This window comes from Taudactylus pleione, unplaced genomic scaffold, assembly GCF_031769625.1.
Source record: "Taudactylus pleione unplaced genomic scaffold, aTauple2 ptg000007l, whole genome shotgun sequence".
In the NCBI taxonomy this organism is placed as follows: Eukaryota; Metazoa; Chordata; class Amphibia; order Anura; family Myobatrachidae; genus Taudactylus; species Taudactylus pleione.
In genome coordinates, this window is record NW_028284410.1 from 24,694,769 (window position 1) to 24,713,772 (window position 19,004).

Below are 19,004 nucleotides of genomic sequence, written 5' to 3' on the forward strand. Positions count from 1 at the left end.
GGGGCTGCTAATGGGGGCACTGTATAGGGGGACTGCTAATGGGGGCACTGTATAGGGGGGCTGCTAATGGGGGCACTGTAAAGGGGGGCTGCTACTGGGGGCACTGCATAAGGGACACTATTTAAGCCTGGGGGTACTGCATAAGGGGCCAGTCTGGGGGCACTATTTAAGCCCGGGGGCACTACATAAGGGACCAGTCTGGGGGCACTACATAATGGACCAGTCTGGGGGCACTACACAGGGGCACTACTTCAGCTTGGGGGCACTGCATAAGGGCAAAGCTAAACTACAGGGGGCACTGTATAAAGGGCACAAATATAGGGGGCACTGCATAATGGGCACTTTTGACTGAGAGCCAGTGGGGGAGCAGCCTGAGACCTGTCGGGCTGGATTGGTAAGGGAGATGCCCCTTTTCCTGGCGCGCATAATTGCGAAGGCCCCCACCCGGCTACTTTTTGATGCCACCCAGCTGGAAAACATTTCTAGGGAGAACACTGTGTATGGTAAGGTATTTGTATTGAAGAAAAATTATTTTAACTTGCAGATGGGAGCGAAGTGGTTGTTTTTTTTTCTAACTTTTTTCTAACTTGTATAAAAACACAGATAAAGTACTTTAAACAAATTTTAATGTACTCCAAAATACTGTAGGCACTTTTGTTGAAAAACAATTGTTTCCTATTTATTATTCCATTATTTCTAAAATCAATCGTTTTAAAAACCTCCAATACTTTGTTTATGACATTTTTATGACATTTTTGGGGTTAAGGATGATTTCCAGTTTTTCATGCACTTCTGACAGGTAATTTTTTGCAGAAAAAGTAAACTGCACAATATAGCCGCAATTCACAATTTTTTTAATTGAATCTTTCTTTTTAAGGGTTTGAACATTTCTGCAAAATATGCGAGTTTCATGCTGTGTGTTTACTTTTGCAAACTCCTATATAATTGAATTGACTCCTAAGTAGGTTAATAAGTAATATTGTATGTAAACCTTTTTTATTTACTGTTTAGTAAGAATGTTATTCATGTTGATATTTGTTCTAAAATAAGTAGTTTTTTATGGTTTCATGAGAAAATGGAATAGTAATTTTTGAATTCCTTTCTATAGGTTAAGATGATCTCTGGATGTCATACAAGGTGTGCTCATCAGGAAGAAAAAGGATAATTGTGGATCTCTCGAAAACAGAAAATTACAAACTAAACTGTTGAGGACTCTTACAAGAGCCATCAATATATTGTACAAAAATGGAGCATTCAAGTCGTCATTTGCGGTTTAAACTGCAAAGTCTGGGACGGCGTCTGGATGACCTGGAAGAAGCAACAAGAAATCTACAAAACGCAGAAGATGAAGTTCTTGATCTCCAGGATAAAATCATACAGGCAGAAGGGAGTAATTCTAGTATGCTAGCAGATGTGGAAGCCTTGAGAAATCGAGTGCTAAAGATTGAAGGAAATGATGAAGAAGTAAAAAAAGCAGAGGATTTGTGTAGGCTAATAAAAGAGAAGCTAGAAAATGAGGAAATTGTTACTCGAGAACTTAGACTTGAAATTGAACAACTGCAAAAACGAATGAGTGAGTTAGAGAAGCTGGAAGAAGCTTTCAACAAAAGCAAAAATGACTGCATTCAATTGTGTCTTAGCTTGAATGAAGAGAAAAACATGTCTAAGAAGTTCGCTTCTGAACTGGAAATGCTTAGGACCAGAGTAAGAGAACTGGAATCTTCTGAAAACAAACTGGATAAAGCAGAGCAGCTTTTAACTAGCGAGCTGGACAAAATAAAATCTTTGACTCTTAATTTTGCTAATGAAAGAAAGTTATTTGTAGAAAGGGAAAAGCAGAATGAACAAATCATTTTGGGACTAAAAGAGCAACTGGAATTTGGAGTGAAAATTACAACAGGGGACCAAACCAGAAATGAGTCTAACATCTTGGAAAGGTCTTCTGATGAACACTTAGAACGTAACAGTATTCGGATTGAAGACAATCTGACCTCTAAATCATTGCAACGTGTTGGGTTTGATTACAATAAGCAATCAGAAAATCAAACAAGTAGCAAAAATGAAAATGACAAAAATAAATATCAAGAAGATAACAAAATAAAAGAACTGAACCAAGAAATCGAGAAACTTCAGAATCAAGTTAAAAACTTTGAGGGGTTAGAAGAGGAATTGAAACAACTCAAAGAAAAAAACTGTGAACTCGAAGAAAGTTTAGTCAGTGAACAGAATAAAAACAAACAGGTAACTGAAGAATTACGGGTTTTAAAAAGGCAAGTTAGCCAGTACAAAGAAATAGAAAATGGAGTATTTGATAGTGATGATCTACCCTCAAGAAGTAGAAGTAAAAATGAAAGAACAAAAAGTAAAATTGCATCAACTGAGCCTCCAAATTTAAAATATACATCTCAAGATGTATTGCCTCACCAAGTGAGGAGTGACAGATCTCGAAATTCAGAATCTCCTTTTAAAAGACAGTTGTCAAATTCTAGTTCAAACAGTAGAAAATCACCAAGATCCACTCTGACTGACACTACAACAGGTTATCTAAAAAAACAAGAGGACAAACTGTATTTTCCAAGTAATAAAGATTTTGGCTCTATGCAAAATGAAGTAAAAAAATCTGTTTTAAGTCGATATCCACCAGCTGTTCAAGATCAAGCCCCTCAAAAGTCATGGAAAGGGCCTGCAAGTAAGCACACAGACCGTTCTCTGAAGCCTTTTGGTGATGACTATTCTGTAAAGGATTACTCGAAGAAAAAGATCTCATTGGAAAATGAAGAGATTAAGGAAAGACCATCTGATGACCAATCTGTGAATTTAGTTAACACAAACCTTCCAGTTGAAAACAGCTCATTATCCTCTACATTATACTCTGAACCAATTAAGCCCACTCAAAAACTTGATGCTCAAGTAGGCAGTGATTTAAAATTTGAAAATGACCTTAAATCAGATATAAACAGCCAAGATTTTGAAACAAAGCCAACATCTCAAGACAGATTGTCCAGATATGAATATGTTGCAGGAAAAGATGGAATCACAAATATTATTACTGAACAAACTACCAAATCTCTTCTATTGAGTAAAGATGAATTGGATCCACATAGCAATCAAATATCAAGTACAGAAACTTCTAAAACCAGATCTAGATTATTAAAACCAATAATTCCCGAAAAACCACATATTTTAGAAACTTCAGACCATAAAGAACCAGAGAGAAGGGTTAAGCTGTCAGGACTTCACACTAAGAGGCAGTCCAGTACTAAAGAAAGAATGGCAGCTCGAGAGAATATGAGAATGTCCTCTTTTGAAAATCACAATCATTCTATACAAAGAGAGATACCAGAAACCACCAGAAAAATGTCTTGTGATATCTCTGAAAATGCAGAAACAAATTCTCACATTTCAGTACGAGCAATATCATATAGTCCAAGAGAAGCATTACAGTCAACTGTGATAATTAAGCCAATTATAATTGAAAAAGACATGAAAGAAGTTATGAGTGAATACAGAGCAAGATCAAGCTCAGAGGTGAGCAGATCTCCCATAAACACAAGCAGTATAACCATTTATCCCTGTGATACAGTTTCCTCCCGAAGAAGCACAGATGAGACCACAAGAGAAAGACACACATCTACTAGTAATATTAGACTATCTGCAAATGATCAAACAGTGTTAAAAAACAACATTAGTATCCCATTTGAAATATCTATAAACAAAGACAATATGTTGTTAAAAGTGTCTGATAAAGACACAACCGTGGACCATAGAGAAATAAGCAAGGCTATTGATCAAAGTCTTGTAAAGGAACAGATGACGAGGAATGATGATGATGGTAATGAAGAGCCGGTTACCTGGAAAACTCATAATCTTGAGGGAACTAATCATTATGACATGAAACGTATAGCGTATAAAAGTTCTTGGAGATCAGGTATTGGTGGTTCCACCGAAGAACTTGATAGAGTGGTTACTGAAAGGGAAGATTCAGACTACAAGAATAGACGTAAATCATGTTTTGATGAGGAAAAGTCTGTCAGATTACGTAGCCATGAGCTATATTCAAGGAATAAAAGTGCAAGTGTGAACAGTTGGAGTACTACCCCAGAATTTATTTCTAAAAGGAGTCAAAGCAGCCTAAGTGCAACAGAAATTATTTCAAGAAAAAATACTTCAAGTGAACCTTTAACTAAAGGGCATGCTTCCTGGAATCGTCCTAGTTTTGAGGTAGGTTGCAGGTTAAGGTGTAATGTCTAGAGATATTAGGTAGGATTTATGATATTTACCAATAGGTTTTCAGCTACTCCTCATATCAATTAATGTTTGGTTCCTTTTTGAAGTACTGTATTAGCTGCTGAAAAGCACTTAAATATCTTGGCTCCCTTTGTTTTGCTAAACCATTTGAAAAAGTGTGACTCCATGAGTCCAATAATCGAACAAGTACCAAGCGCATTTGTTTCATCATGTAAACAATAATGTAAAAAAATGTATTCTTTACCATAAGATGAAATAATGATCAGATTTTTTATTACGTTCTAAACAAATTGCTATGTAGAGAACAGATGTTGGGTGGAGATTGGCATTTCTCCCCATACACCTAACTAAAAAGTGGGATACATGTAAAATGGATTTCAAATTTCTCAGTATGCTCTACCAGTGTACTTTTCACGAGTTTTGGTTACAAATATTGAATTTCTGCCAGAGCACAGCGACACTGTGATGTATGGTCCCTCATCTAACCTCTTTTACGAAGCAACTTCAGACAATATTTACTGTTTAGTTGTGTGTTTGACATGCACTCAGAAGTTAAGGGAAAATTTAACTTTTGTCATTTGTCTGTTCACTGTGCTTTGTTTTAACATGGAGCCATGAATTTTGTAATCAAAGAATTCTGGTTTACAAACAAAAAAAAATAGACATGTCTGCAAGTTTGCTCAGATAACTGCCCTTTCGCTCATCTTTATATCAGTCTTAAGGTGCCTATCCACTAGACGATTAAAATGAGCGATTGAAAGATAACTATATCGATTTGATAATCGTTTGAACATCGTGTGAGAATCGTTTGAAAGTTTGATCTTTTAGACATTTATCATCATGCAAACATGCTGGTCAACCTGACGATATTGTCAGGTTCAGCATGTTTGCAGATGATTGTGCCTGCACTGAAAGACATATCGTTCAATGTGGGCACCCTGCAGTGTAGTGAATGATAACTATATCATTAGCGTTCAGTTTTTTCACTGTCAGGTAGTGGATACCCGCCTATACATACCTACCATGTTTGGGTGGGGTTTTTTATTTATTCAGACACACAAAAATTTACACACTTTTGACTTATCCCAAGACATATACTGTATTGTCCATCTGAATTAATGACCCTTGCTTACCCATGAATGAGCCTATTTTGAATGCAAAGCCATGTTCAAATGCTGTACTAACTATGTATTTTGTTGTATGAAGTCTGTTGTGTATTAAAAGATTGCAAGTTACCACACTGTCTGGAATTTATTGTGGAGTTCCCACAAATGCCACAATTGCAGTAGCAAATCACAGACCTCATCTTCATTTTCTATGCTCCTTTATAAACCAGGAGTAATTTGATCACATCTCCCAACATGGCGCTAGGGATAGAACGACCTTTTAAATATTTCCCTTTCACCATTTCACAACATCTATGCAGTCTTCTTTACAGCTTAAACTACTTCAGTCTCTAAAAGTCACCTATAGCAGCCAAGTTAATTTTCCAGGTCAGTAACAAACTTTTCAAGTATCTGGACTGACTTCCCAGGTTACAGAAGGTACTTCATGACTTTCCTTATTGCATGATGTCTCAAGGTCCCTCCAAATATGTCACTGCTATGCTACCAACGTACGAAGGATGATGACAGAGAGGTACACAGAGGATTACCTCACCAAAGCGCTAGTGTGTCTCATATTTACTTACTAATATGTAATTAATATCTGATACTGAAAAAATTGGTTGCTGCTACTACACATAAGGAGCTGACCTTATGTTGGGAATTGAACAATAATTTACAAAAACGAATAGAAGCGCTAACCAACAGTTAGTATCCCATTTTTAATCAACGTAAAACATAGCTGAAATAATTTTAAATTTATCTTATTTATTTAATATGATTCTAAAAAAATTTACATAAATGAATATCACAATCATTGAGGTTCAAAATAGACAATAATGCATTCTCCCATTCAATGTATCAAATCTAAGACCAATAAGTTTAAAGAGAAACCTGCCACATTTAAAAAGTGTTGTAATATGGAAGTCCTCTAATTGTTAGGATAAAGAAAAAATCCTTTAATCCAGGAAGATAGTCTGTGTGCGCACACTTATTTGTATTTGTAGGAACTTCTCGTAATGGATACATTGTGCAGTTTCCTTTAATGAGGTCTTGTAGCAAAGTATACGTGACAGTGTAGATACATTTTGGAAACAAACCACCGTTAATGTTTCAAACTGCTGGCAACAAAACCATTAATGTAATTTGTTCCTACTGCAGCTAACTGTCAAGTGTATAGATGAGGAATCTTTAGTGTGAACAGATTCACCTTGAGATGAAAAGTTCCAAGCCTTCATAAATGGACTAGCACAGAGATATATGTGAATGAAATCATGAAATCATTTGGCAGCTTATGACAATATTCAATGCGTTCTCCATGCGCAGCTGAAATCCACTGCGCTATGGAACAGACCGTCAGTTACGGCTGGATCTTAATAATGTTTGTAAGTGCCGCTTACCGCTACCTTTGACGGGACCTCCAGAGGTCTGTAATGCTGCAGATGATAAGTCTGGTTATACTCCACTGCCGGTAAGCGATAGGCACCAGATATTCGGTCACGCTGCCGTAGTCCAGAAGGCTGTTGCCAGCTCAGATGGGAGATGGCCGTAATGCAAATAATGTCCTCAGTAGTGAACAATCGGTGAGGGTGAAGGCTTGACGCGTTTCTCAGCCGCAAACAATGGGCCGTTTCTTCAGAAGTTACAAACTATATACTACAACACTTTTTAAATGTGGCAGGTTTCTCTTTAAACTTATTGGTCTTAGATTTGATACATTGAATGGGAGAATGCATTATTGTCTATTTTGAACCTCAATGATTGTGATATTCATTTATGTTAAGATAAATTTAAAATGATTTCAGCTGATTCTAAAAAAAAATTATTTATTTAATATATGTTTTACATTGATTAAAAATGGGATACTAACTGTTGGTTAGCGCTTCTTCGTTTTTGATGACAGAGAGTGCTCATCTGTAACTTGGCAGCATCCCCATAGCAGATATTTTGTCCATTGTCCTATATAGATTGTACCCATTTATGTAGAGTATTTTCTGTTTTTTTTTATGTTGCATGGGGAAGCCTATTTTTTTTTTTTCTCCACTAGGGTGCAAAGGGATCACTCTGGGTTTAGCCCGGATAGGAGAGTCTGGGAACCAGATAGTTAAACTTAAATTCCAAACAGCCCAGGCTCACTCTCCTCTATACTCCCCCCCCCCCCCCACCCCCTAAGCCACCGGCAGCCATTTTGTTGGTGTGGGAACCTTTTTAGGGGGGGCTGCTTTTAAGTGGTTCCCTGTGACTTTTATATTTCTTTTATTCTACTTTATTTTTCTTTCTACTGAGCAGGCGGTTAAGGGCGACCTACAGGACACGGTCACCACCAGCGTCAGTAGCCGCAGCACTGGCGACTGGGTCATTGTCTTCGGCTGTGATCTCCATAGGACCCAGAGCCGCATGCCACAGCTGGATGCTGGTGGATGCCAGAGAAGCGTGGCTCCCTGATGGCAGGGAGCTGCACACCCGCGTCAGTCACCGTGGTGCAGGAGACCACCGCTGGTAGTAAGGGCACCGGTTGTCTCCGCAAAGCTCACTAGACCACTAGGGTATTTGTGAATAGGACACCGCTTAGTAGCAGTGATGGCCATTACCCTCTGGGTCCATACCAGACGAGGAAGGTAGGCTCCTCCTGTTGACCCCTCCACCAACCCTGGGCACTCTTACTCTCTGCAGCCAGCATGTCCCAGGCTTAATCATCCCCAATATCCTCCTTTTCTGAGATGCTGAGCGGCCATTTTCTACATTGCCTGCCTCAGCACAGCTCGGGAAGAGACATTTGGGCTCCTGTCTCATATAACTTGCTCCTAGCAGCCAGGTTATATCCTTCGCTCCATCCTACTTTTATAGCTGGTTTGTTGAGCACTATTTGCCAACTTTGTTCAGAGCATTGAGTGGTCTGTGTGTATTATTGTACTTTTCTGCCTGTGTGTGTGTGTCCTGCGGTTGATACCGGTCACCTTAGGGACACACCTGGTCAGTTGGTGATTAATACTCTGTACAAGTATATACATATACTGATTGCACACTTATTGTATATTTAATACTGTATTAGACACTCTTTGTGTTTCCCTTAAGAAAATACCACTGCTCAGGTTTTTTGTGTGTGGGGATTTCTTGGACTGCTTATAATGTCTTCCAAGAATAAAGCTCCCAAGGAGGTGGGTTCTCCAAGTGTTGCACACTTGTAAAAAAAAAATGTGTCAACGTAACTTCTCCCCAAGATCTGGACCATGATGGCCTTTGTGTCCGTTGCTTTACGGCTCTACAGCAGGAGGTGCCTTCAGCTGCAGGAACGGGCAGCCCCATCTCTCCCTATTACTAACATTCTCTTAGCTCCACAGCTACCTACTGTTGTGCCACCTTGGATGCATTAAGGATCCCACGGATAGGAAGCTGGAGTTTTTTTTTATTCTCAAGACCATATATAATAATGCTGGTGCTATTGCTCGTCCTGCCCTCACGTCTGCTTGGGTGGCTAAAGCCGTTGGCTGCTGGGCTAAAGCTTTAGAGGACGGGCTCAGTTCAGGTAGACACAGAGGAGACTTAGGGCCTGATTCAGACCCACTCGCGAGCGGCTGTCCGCTCGCAAGTGGGTCGATGTTCTTCACTGAGCATGCGCACGACGGAGGGTGCTCCGTCGTGCGCATGCGCCAGACGCGATGAGCGAAGGAAAGTCCTTCGCTCGTTGTGTCTGATCAAAGGGGGCGTGCTGTCGATGTTGATTGACAGCACGCCCCCTTTGGTGGGCGTGCCGGGGGCGTGCCTCCCTGACGGGGGCGTTCCTACGGGAACGCCTCCCGTCAGAAGCCGGCCCACTGACATCACTAGTGATGTCAGTGGGAGTGATTTTGGCTCTGATAGAGCCAAAATCACTCCGGAGCTTGCGGTTGAAAACCTCAACCGCAGGCTCCGGCTCGCAGTTTCGATGGTCGCGATGGTCAAGACCATCGCGGCCATCAAAATGCACGCTCGTATAGGCTGTGGGTGGTGACCCACAGCTATACGAGCGTCCAGGAGGACGCTCCATTTTCATGGAGGGCGGCCCTCATTCAGAGCGTGCGCTCTGCTCAGAGCGTACGGCTCTGAATGAGGGCCTTATTGTCTCTGGTGGGGAACATTCGGGAGGCAGCTTCCTTCCTTTCAGAGGCGCCCATTGATACAGGGGTCTTTAACCTCTAAGGTGTTGACATCGGCTGTATTGGCTAGAAGAGTTCTTTGGTTGCGCCCCTGGTGGGCGGACACAGACTCTAAGAAGGCTCTGGAAGCACTTCCATATTCGGGGGACATTGGTCAAAATAGTGGCTACACTGTCTGCATCAAAGTCGTCCTTCTTGCCTTCTGCGGCTCCTCCCAGATATATTTCGTTCCTTTCGTCCACAGGGAAAGGTCAGAGGTCAACCTTTTTCCAGAAACCAGGGTCTTTCTTCCAGGGCTCTAAGCCCCAAGGTAAGTATCCTTGGTCCACCAGATGTCCTGCGGCCAAGCCAGCTGACAAGCCTGCCGCATGATGGGGTGGGCCTCCACTCATTGGTATGGAAGGTCAGTTTTTGCTCTTTTTGGCAGTTTGGATGGAGACAACAACAGACACCTAGGTCAGGGGCGTCGTTTCTCAGAGCTACACTCTAACCTTTCAAAAGTGTCCGCTGACTTGTTTTTTTCCCATCAGCATTCCAGTACAGCCTGGAAAAGCAGAAGCTCTCGAGGAGTCAGTTTGCTCCCTCCTGGCCTCCAAGGTCATCATTCCGGGCACCCTACTCAGAGAGGTATGGGTTTCTATGCCAATCTCTTTTTCATCCAAAAATCGGATGGCTTATTTCAGCCCATCCTCAATTTGAAGGAGCAGAACAAGTTCCTCTGGATTCCCAGGTTCCGCATGGAATCTCTTCATTCCATTATTGTGGCTCTAGAGCCTACTTACATATTTCCATCCGAGTCAGTTACCAGCGCTTCCTCGGGTTTACAGTAAGGGGCAAACACTACCAGTTTCAAGCATTGACATTTGCACTGTCCAAGGCCCCTCATGTGTTCATGAAGATCATGGCGGCGCACCTTTGCCGTCAGAGCGTCTGGATCTTGCCTTATCTGAATGACCTTCTTCTCCTGGCCAGTCTAGGGCTGTTCTCAGGGATCATATACAGCTGATTGTGGAGCTTCTGCAATAACACGGGTGGATAATCAATTGGCAGAAATCTACCTTGACTCCTACTAAGGAGATGCTCCACTTAAGAGCATTATTTGACTCCAAGGCTCAGCGGGTCTTCCTTTCATTAGACAAGATATTGGCTCTGCAGTCCACAATCCGTGCCTTCCTGAGCCAGCGTCGGGTGTCCATATACTTCTGTATACAGATTCTGGGGTCTCTTGTCTCCATCTTCGACATGGTGGAGTACGCCCAATTCCACTCCCAGCCTCTGCAGCTGGTCATTCTAGTGCGGTGGAACAAATCTCACCTGAACCCCAAGACACAGATGCTCATTCTTCCCAGAGAGGTTTGCCTCTCTCTTCTGTGGTGGCTCCAGCGCTTGCACCTAGACATGGGCCATCTTTTTGGATCCAGGACTGGGTCCTACTCACCACTGACACAAGTTTTCAGGTGTGGGGGCAGTGACAGATCTTCAAATCATCCAGTGTTGCTGGACATTTCAAGTGTCCATCAATGTCCTGGAGCTCCGAGTAGTGTACAGGGCTCTTTGCCAGGTGCAGTCTCTTCTCCAGGGGCGCCATGAAGGAGATCAACCGCAATCTCCGGGCATCCTCTTCCAAGTCTGTCAGTGGTCTTCATCTCCTGAGTCTAGAATTGTGAGGTGGAATTCCTGAGCCACCAGGGCATTAACACAGGAAAATAGGCTCTACATCCGTGCATCTTTCAGCTGCTAGTCTGCCGTTCGGGCCTACCAGACATCTACATGATGGCGTCTCTTGTCACAACCACCAGTTACAGAGATACTGCACCAGGGATCCCGGCGCTCTCCTGGTGGACACTCAAGCGGTTCCATGGAAATTTCCTCTGATATACATCTATTTGGGCCTCCGGCTCTCTTCCTTGATAGTCCAGATTTCGGCTTTGTCTGTTCTCTTCCAGAGACAGATAGCACATTTACCTGATGTGCGGACCTTCATCCAGGGAGTTCTCCATACCACCATTTGTTCCTCCTGTGCCTCCCTGGAACTTGTCTCTGGTTCTTCGGGCTCAGCAATCAACTCCCTTTTGGGCCCTTGGATATGTGGGCTTGCTAACTAAACTGGCTGTCAGTGACTGGAGATGGGAAATAGTAGAGAGGGAGCCTGGGCTGTTGGAAATATCATTTTAACTATTTGGTGCCCAGACTCTCCTCTCCAGGCTATACCCAGAGTGATCCCAGAACATAAATTTCCTTTTTTTTCACATCCCACTCTATTCTGGTCTTTATGCCTCTTTCCTAAAATAACCTTACCTAAACAAAACTCTTCATTTCATCCACACACCTCCTTTTATCAGCAGTACATGCTATAACAAGGGAATGAATATCTCATCTATTTTTAGGAAAGAACATCCTATTTTACAGTGCAGTTAGTGCCTTTTAGACTGTTAAGCCTTACTGCAGTTTTACCTTTCAGATCTGCTTGTGGTACTTTTTGTCACAATGGTCCTTTCTGTATTTACTATATTCAGGTTGATGATTTCAGCTATACAAGAAAGTATACAAGTGAAAAAATGTCAAGAACAGATTCTTCAGGATGGAGGCAGACTCAAAATCAAGCCCAGAGGTATCGGAAGAGTATGGTGGAGGAAAGGATACGACAATTAGAGCACTAAATGAACCACCAATAAAGGAATAAGGTAATTCATTTTCGCATATTCGTTGCCTCTCAAATCAAGATGATTATTGCGGAGGATTAACATAGCAAGATTTTAAAGAACTTTTTTGCAGTAGTAATGGTATTTGCTTTCCTTATCACTTTCCCTGATATACAATATGGACACCAGTCAGGATCCCGGCGGTAAATATTGGGTTTAGAGTTAGGGTTAGGCTGCGGGGGTGGAGGGTTAGGTTTAGGGGTAGAGGCAGGGTTAGGAGACTTACCGACAGGTGTCTGTATCTTAACCCTGTCTGGATTCTGATCGCCGGGATCCTGTACCCAACCCTAAAGTGTATAATACGGGTTTCGTATTATATACTGTAGGGTATGAAATGTAGGCTGCAATGAAATGTCGACATGTTAGAATGTTGACCTGTCATCCCTGGTGACCCAGCGGTGATTTACCTACTTCATCTGCGTCTTCCGGGTCCCAGCGATCACTTGACTGTGACTTCCGGGTTAGACGTCCGATCCTCTGATGTTCAGATAAGTGTTTCTCCCCTAACCCCTACCCCTAATCCTCCCTCTAATACCTAACCGTAACCCCTCCCTTCTGCAGTCTACCCTTAAGCCTCATTCCACAGCCTGCCCTAATGTTGAAATTCTGACAATATCGACACGTTGCCTGTTGACTAATCAACAATGTCCACATCATAACTGTCGACATTATAATTGTCAACCTTTGGACTACTTCCCGGTTAGATGAACTATCTCTCCAGCATTTTAGCCATACATTAAGCGGTTATTAATGGAATGGAGTCTGGTTTACTTTCCTGCTATAAAATTGATTTCCTTAACATATCTCTTAATAGGGATACCTCTTACACTTCACAGCTCTGTTTGTGTAGGCCTTCACAATAACAAGTTCCACCGTGTCATGTGACAAAACTATTGTTGTCGGTTTGGGAAGTATAGCAGTAAAGCATATTCAGGATTAATGTCAGTGTTTGAAATATTGGAATACATTATAGCCAAAGTTTTACAAATTAAATTTTTTGAAGTCGCATGAAAACATCTGTTTATTGATTTTTATTTTTTTTTAACCAATAGTTTGTGTTTCATAGGCAAATTATTATTTTTTTCACAGTATAGACATGCTATGGAATTTATTATTATGAATAATACTACAGTGTAGTGCCAAATAAAGAGGTGATCTGGTTCTTGTCTAACCACCGCTCTGTATCTTTGTTCCAGGTCAGTGTTTTAGAAGAAAACAGACTTTTATCCACTTTAAATCTGAAGACACTGATTTCCTGTTTTCCTACTCTGTGTACTTCTCCCTAGCACTGAATGGACCTCAACCAACACTTATGACATGTTTTTTGTCTGTTTATTTTATGTTGTTCTTTTTTTTTTATTAAATTCTTTAGCTTTATCAACACTTTTTGCAAGGGAATAACTGCATGATCTCTCAGGGTAAAAAGAAGGCACAGATGTTGCATTGTAAATAATACTCTGTACTGAAAATGGCTCTTGATGGGATATATATAAATAAAAATATAAAAATAAGAATTATATATATATATTTTGCATGGCTACTGCTCTTAAATGTGTAGGTACTAAAAGTACATGGTTTTTAAATCCACTTTAACTTATAAAAGATGTGCAGGGCTAGTAGAAAGTTTTGTGTGCATATTCTCAATTCTGTACAGTCTAGTTCTGTTTAATTGTTGCTATGCATGTCACTTTGTATAATTACAGATAAATGTATGGTTTCTTGCAGCAACTTGTATATGTATATAGGAGCAAGGAATAGAGTCTCAAGAGCACGAGAAACCTTCCAGTTTTCTTTTGTTAAAACCCCAGCTTTCCACATTTTTACTTTTGTCAAACATCTAGTCTTATTATTGTAGCAGACATTGTTCCTCTGCAAAAATATATATTTTTTGTTTTTAAACATTGTTATTTTAATTAAAGTTAAAATTGTATACACGACTACTAAATAAAATATATTGTGTCTTATGTACTATTATAAAAGGTTATTGCCATGATAAAGAAACCAAAGGAAACACATGATTTGCGTAATGTGCACTTCTCTTAAAAACTATTATTTTTTAACAACCCATGGGGTAGATTTATCAAAGCTTAGAGAGATACAGTAGAGAGAGAGAAAGTACCAACCAATCAGCTCCTAACTTACTTTACATGCTGTGTTTGAAAAATGACAGGAGCTGATTGGTTGGAACTTTATCTCTACTGTATCTCTCTCCAAACTTTGATAAATCTACCATTCAAAGTGCACATCATTTTGTGAGCTGAAACAATATTGATGCATTTTTGCCTTAGTGATGTTGCCACTTCCTAGTTAACTTATGAGCTGCATTCTCGGAAATACTGTTTCAGCCACAAAATATATGCTTCTGATTGTGTAGGTGCTGTGTACACTTGTACAGATCTCTAATTATTAGACTAGTAAGTAATTGGAATACTGATAGATACTAGGCCTGTCTTTTGCTAGGGAAATATGTATTTATTTTTATAATATTACCTGTTAAGAAAAAGCAAGAAAAGAGCAAGTTAATAGACACATTTCTTTATTTGCCCTTCATCGAAATTTTTTTAGTAGTTGATTAAATAAAAGCAAACAAATAGAGGATATTTATTATACAACAGGTATAGATGACTTACCCTTACAGAGGAGGAGATCGCTCTAGTTACACCTCGTGGTGTACAATCACATAAATTCATCTGGCCAACTTCTTCTTTTTTTTTTTTCTTTACTTCACAGAGTTATATATTATTCTCTTTTTCATATTCTTGAATTAAATTTTCAGTATTTTGGTATTTACCAAGTATGCCTGTTATACAAATGCCTGGGCCAGCACTGGGCCCGATTCAGAGATGGATGCAGTGATTATCGGCAATCTGTGCATGCGTCAAGTTTCATTACCGATGTTGCTTGTAGTGAGAATTATTTGCAAAGTGATTGACAGGCAGGGACCCAAGGGCGTTTTAATGGAGGAGAGGGCCCGTGTGCAGGCTCCGTTTGGGCCGCCTCCTCCCTGTCAGCACGAAAGATTTTGGGTTCATGCCAGAATCTACTGTGTATGCATAGGTCTCTGTGAAAATGGAGGCAGCTGCACACCGGAGTCTAATTACCGATGGGTGCAGTGTGAGCCCCACTGGACCCAGGGGCCTGTTGCACCCATTATAAAGACGCCTATGCAGGGATCACTGTTGTACCCCAACAGGGGCAACCGTATGCAGTAAAAATGGCTACGGTGTCTCAGCTCCTGCGCCCATTCTGCGCGGTTGTTGGTTTTTCAGAAAGGTGATTTAATGACTGATCTGCAACCCATGCTGCTTCCTTTGTATGCAGACGCTTGGATTTGCAAATTCACCTTAAAATGAGCAGCTACAGTGGCATTTACGTACATCTCTGAATCAGGCCCTCTGTTAGCTACATGGGGTTTGTATGGGTTTGTTCATCTTCAGCTGCTCATTGGAGCTGTGCTTTGAGCAGAATAAAGTGGGAAGCACAATAGCACCTTGAATGTTCAGGTGGAATGCATGTTGGGGCAAAGATAGTATAGAATGAGTAATTGCTCAGAATATCCACATCTGTCCATGTTTTTCTCAGTGATACCTTTTGCAAGCTCAGACTGAGGTGCATTTCTGCTCAGTTGTATGCAAATGCACTAACTGTTTACAGTCATATTAATTTACCATATTTAAGGCTGCTGAAACTCTAAATACTACCTAGAGTACATCTAGCACTACTTCTGTGGCAGGGATACTGGATTGAATCTGCATGCATATAACTTAAATGTACAATTTTAACAAAATAGCTTGTTTCAATTAATCTAGAAGGCCTGATATTGGAAAGAAAACAAGTATATTTTGCTTTGAATATTAAGTATTTGGCGCACTCTTATATATTAGAGTGTATAATCCTAATTGGGAGTGATACAGTTTTAACAATTCTTTTTAATGCAGGAATCTGTTTTTAAAACTGGTCTTAAATTTAGTCTGATTCATATCAATTGTGAAGACAGACACCTACATCTTGTGTAACTTTCTTCATTTTGCATTTCATTTTGTAATTTTATTTTTTACACTGCTTTTTATATGTTCCCAGAGACATTACATTGTTGGCTATTGTAGTAAATGTGGTTGGAAGATTGCAGTCACTAGCAAGTTAATCCATATTGCAGTCTCATCCAGTTTAGCCATGCGCTTGTATTGGACTAATTGATGATTCTGTGTCAACTCTTGTGATGGGTGTCCACCTCTATAACCTGTGAGCAGGTCTGGAAAATATTTGTAGTTACTGCAAAGGGAATCTTCTGGCATAGTGTACTGTAAATGTGCTTTCACTCCATACAAAAGAGCATATTTTTAATTATAGATATGTGAAACCGGTGGTTATCCGGCGATCTTGTGTATTTCCTATTTTATTGTACTATGTCTTTAAATTTTCTGTTTTTGTATTATTTAGATTATTAAACATGTCTCTACCATTGCCAAATCGGGAACAAAACCACACTGGTGTTGGATTATTCATGTTGGTGCAGGAATGCAGCTTGTAACAGGTTTTTTCCCCATATCACTTCCTTATAATACAGATTACCTATCTAGATTAAGGCTCATTTGTTTAAAATGTGCTCACAACATTTTTGATAAAAATGAACATATCAAATAAAGTGGGACCAGGGTTGACTTCTCGCTCTACACCTTAATAGCGTTTTATGGGCGGGTCACATGACACATTGCATTCAGGATGCAATGCATCCCGCCACCCTTCACATGCATGCCGGCGTTCGTAATGCAGGTATGCATAAAGAAATGTACAAAGGACAGCTCTCGGTAAGAGCGGTCCTTTGCAAATGAGGGACTTGAGGGTCTATGACCCAGAAGTCCCTCTGACGTTCTTCTGCGTAAGCGCAGAAGGACGCTCGCGCTGTGGGGGGTGCTGGGAGGTATGCGATTGGATCCCTCTCAAAGCACTCTGCCGATAGAAGCCCATAGGCTTCTCTAGGGTAACGCCATCCGGAGATGGCATTACCCACCGCAACCAAGCGGGGCTTGGTGCATATGAGAAATATGGTCAAACATTTGACCGCATTTCTCCCTTTGCTGCATCCCGCCCTATATCTTCAGATAACATTCATTTATACTGTATATTTGGCCATGCTATCCTGCAGCTTTTATTACAAATACAGGGTTTTTTTCTCCAGTTTATTTTATCTGGAGAGAGATTGTTTGTTGCAGCTTACTCTTAGAAAATTGGACATGCAATCAATTGTATTATGGTGAACAGAATTACACAGCTCTGCCAGAAACATAATGCAGTATATTCAGTACAAGTTGTAGCTTTTCTACAAAAACAAAGTCCTCTAAAGGTGGAAAAACTTTTGAATCTGCAGCATCCACTATTTGTGGGTTTTTTTGTTTTTGTTTCCTTTATTGTTCTCTTCAACATACCTGGAATATTGACGGTCTTTGTCTGCCTTTTTGAATAATCAAAATATATCTTTGTGCTAGGTTAATGCTTTAACACTGAATGTAATAGGAGTCCAGGAAAAGGAGAATGATAGTGGCACACTAATAACAAAATATATATGCACAAGTCTTCTTCCCACTTCAGAATTGCTCAGTGCATTTTTCTCCACTATGTGATAATAAATAAAGAAGAACCAGAACCATATTTCTTGTACAATGTTTCACTGCTTATACTGTGATGGTTTGTTGAGCACAAATCATTGTCGGACTGTGACCACATAATCTCATTCTTGCTCAGCGATCTCTGTTGTGTAAGAGTATTATGGACTAGACTGTGTACTAATGACTTAAATCAAAATTTGCTACAAAGGAATACAAAGGACTTATTTTCTTTATACAACTCTGTTTATGCATATTTGCTGGTTATGCTACAAGTCAAATAATTACTGACTGCTTTTTACGTGTATATCTATTGGCAGAAATTCTTTCATCAATTCATATATACATCTTGTTTCACAGAAGGAAATCCACAAGCTGCTTAATGTTGTAATATCCACATTTCTCATACACAGATCCCAAAATATTTTTTTACTGTCCGTTCCTGTATTAACTCTTGTTACATTACTCTACTTATCAATTGTTGTTTTTTTGTTTTTTTTAATGTGGCTGTACAGATGTTCATTATGGATCTTTGATAATAAAAATAATTCTTAAGAATCTTTGTGTTTGTTAGTCTTATGTGTATATTTATCACTTTAGTGAGAATGTTAAATGCACAATGTTCCAGTATGGTCACAGAGAGCCTAATTCTGAGTTATACGTAAGTGGAGATGCAGACAGATCTTGCAGGCTTCAGCATACTGCACATGTGCCAAGGTAAGCACCAACTGCCCATGCCCCTGTTCAGGCATACACACATGGATGGAGATCACTAATGTGTGCAGATCAATTTGTACAGTGGACCACAATTTCCGTGAAATGGGCAGTAACTGAACGGTGACCATGAGATCGCACAGAACTGTTCCCTTTGTTTGTGTGTGTGCAAGCGAGCCTCTGTGCCCCATTACATTCTGTAGATGAAAATTGGATGCCTGTTTCAGACTGATCTTTTGCACTCAGCATGGTGGTGGGTCCGGCTTTGGGCGTAAAATCTTTGGGCGAGATGAGCTTCCACATGCAGATGCGTGGATCTTTAGCCTACATGAGTGGATTCTCACATGGCATAAAGAAGTAAGTAGCCTGCCACAACTGTATGAAAAAGCAGATGTGTACGACTCAGAATCAGGCCCAATTTATACATCTACCTATCCACTTTTGTGAAAACTTAGACATCGCATACACTAGGACTAGGTGTTAGAGCCATGGACCTTC

General features: G+C 40.4%; 1 protein-coding gene across 1 annotated transcript in view; it reads left to right on the forward strand.

The window, feature by feature from the left end:
* The window catches only part of LUZP1 (leucine zipper protein 1), a 122,707-nt gene extending 104,392 nt beyond the window's left edge, over positions 1–18,315 (forward strand). The window contains exons 3-5 of the mRNA XM_088462555.1: positions 1,109–4,221; positions 12,004–12,171; positions 13,386–18,315. Of these exons, the coding sequence (XP_088318681.1) occupies positions 1,246–4,221; positions 12,004–12,147 (3,120 nt within the window). The 5' untranslated portion in view covers positions 1,109–1,245 and the 3' untranslated portion in view covers positions 12,148–12,171; positions 13,386–18,315. The remainder of the gene's footprint in view (positions 1–1,108; positions 4,222–12,003; positions 12,172–13,385) is intronic.
* Positions 18,316–19,004: the final 689 nt, after the last annotated feature.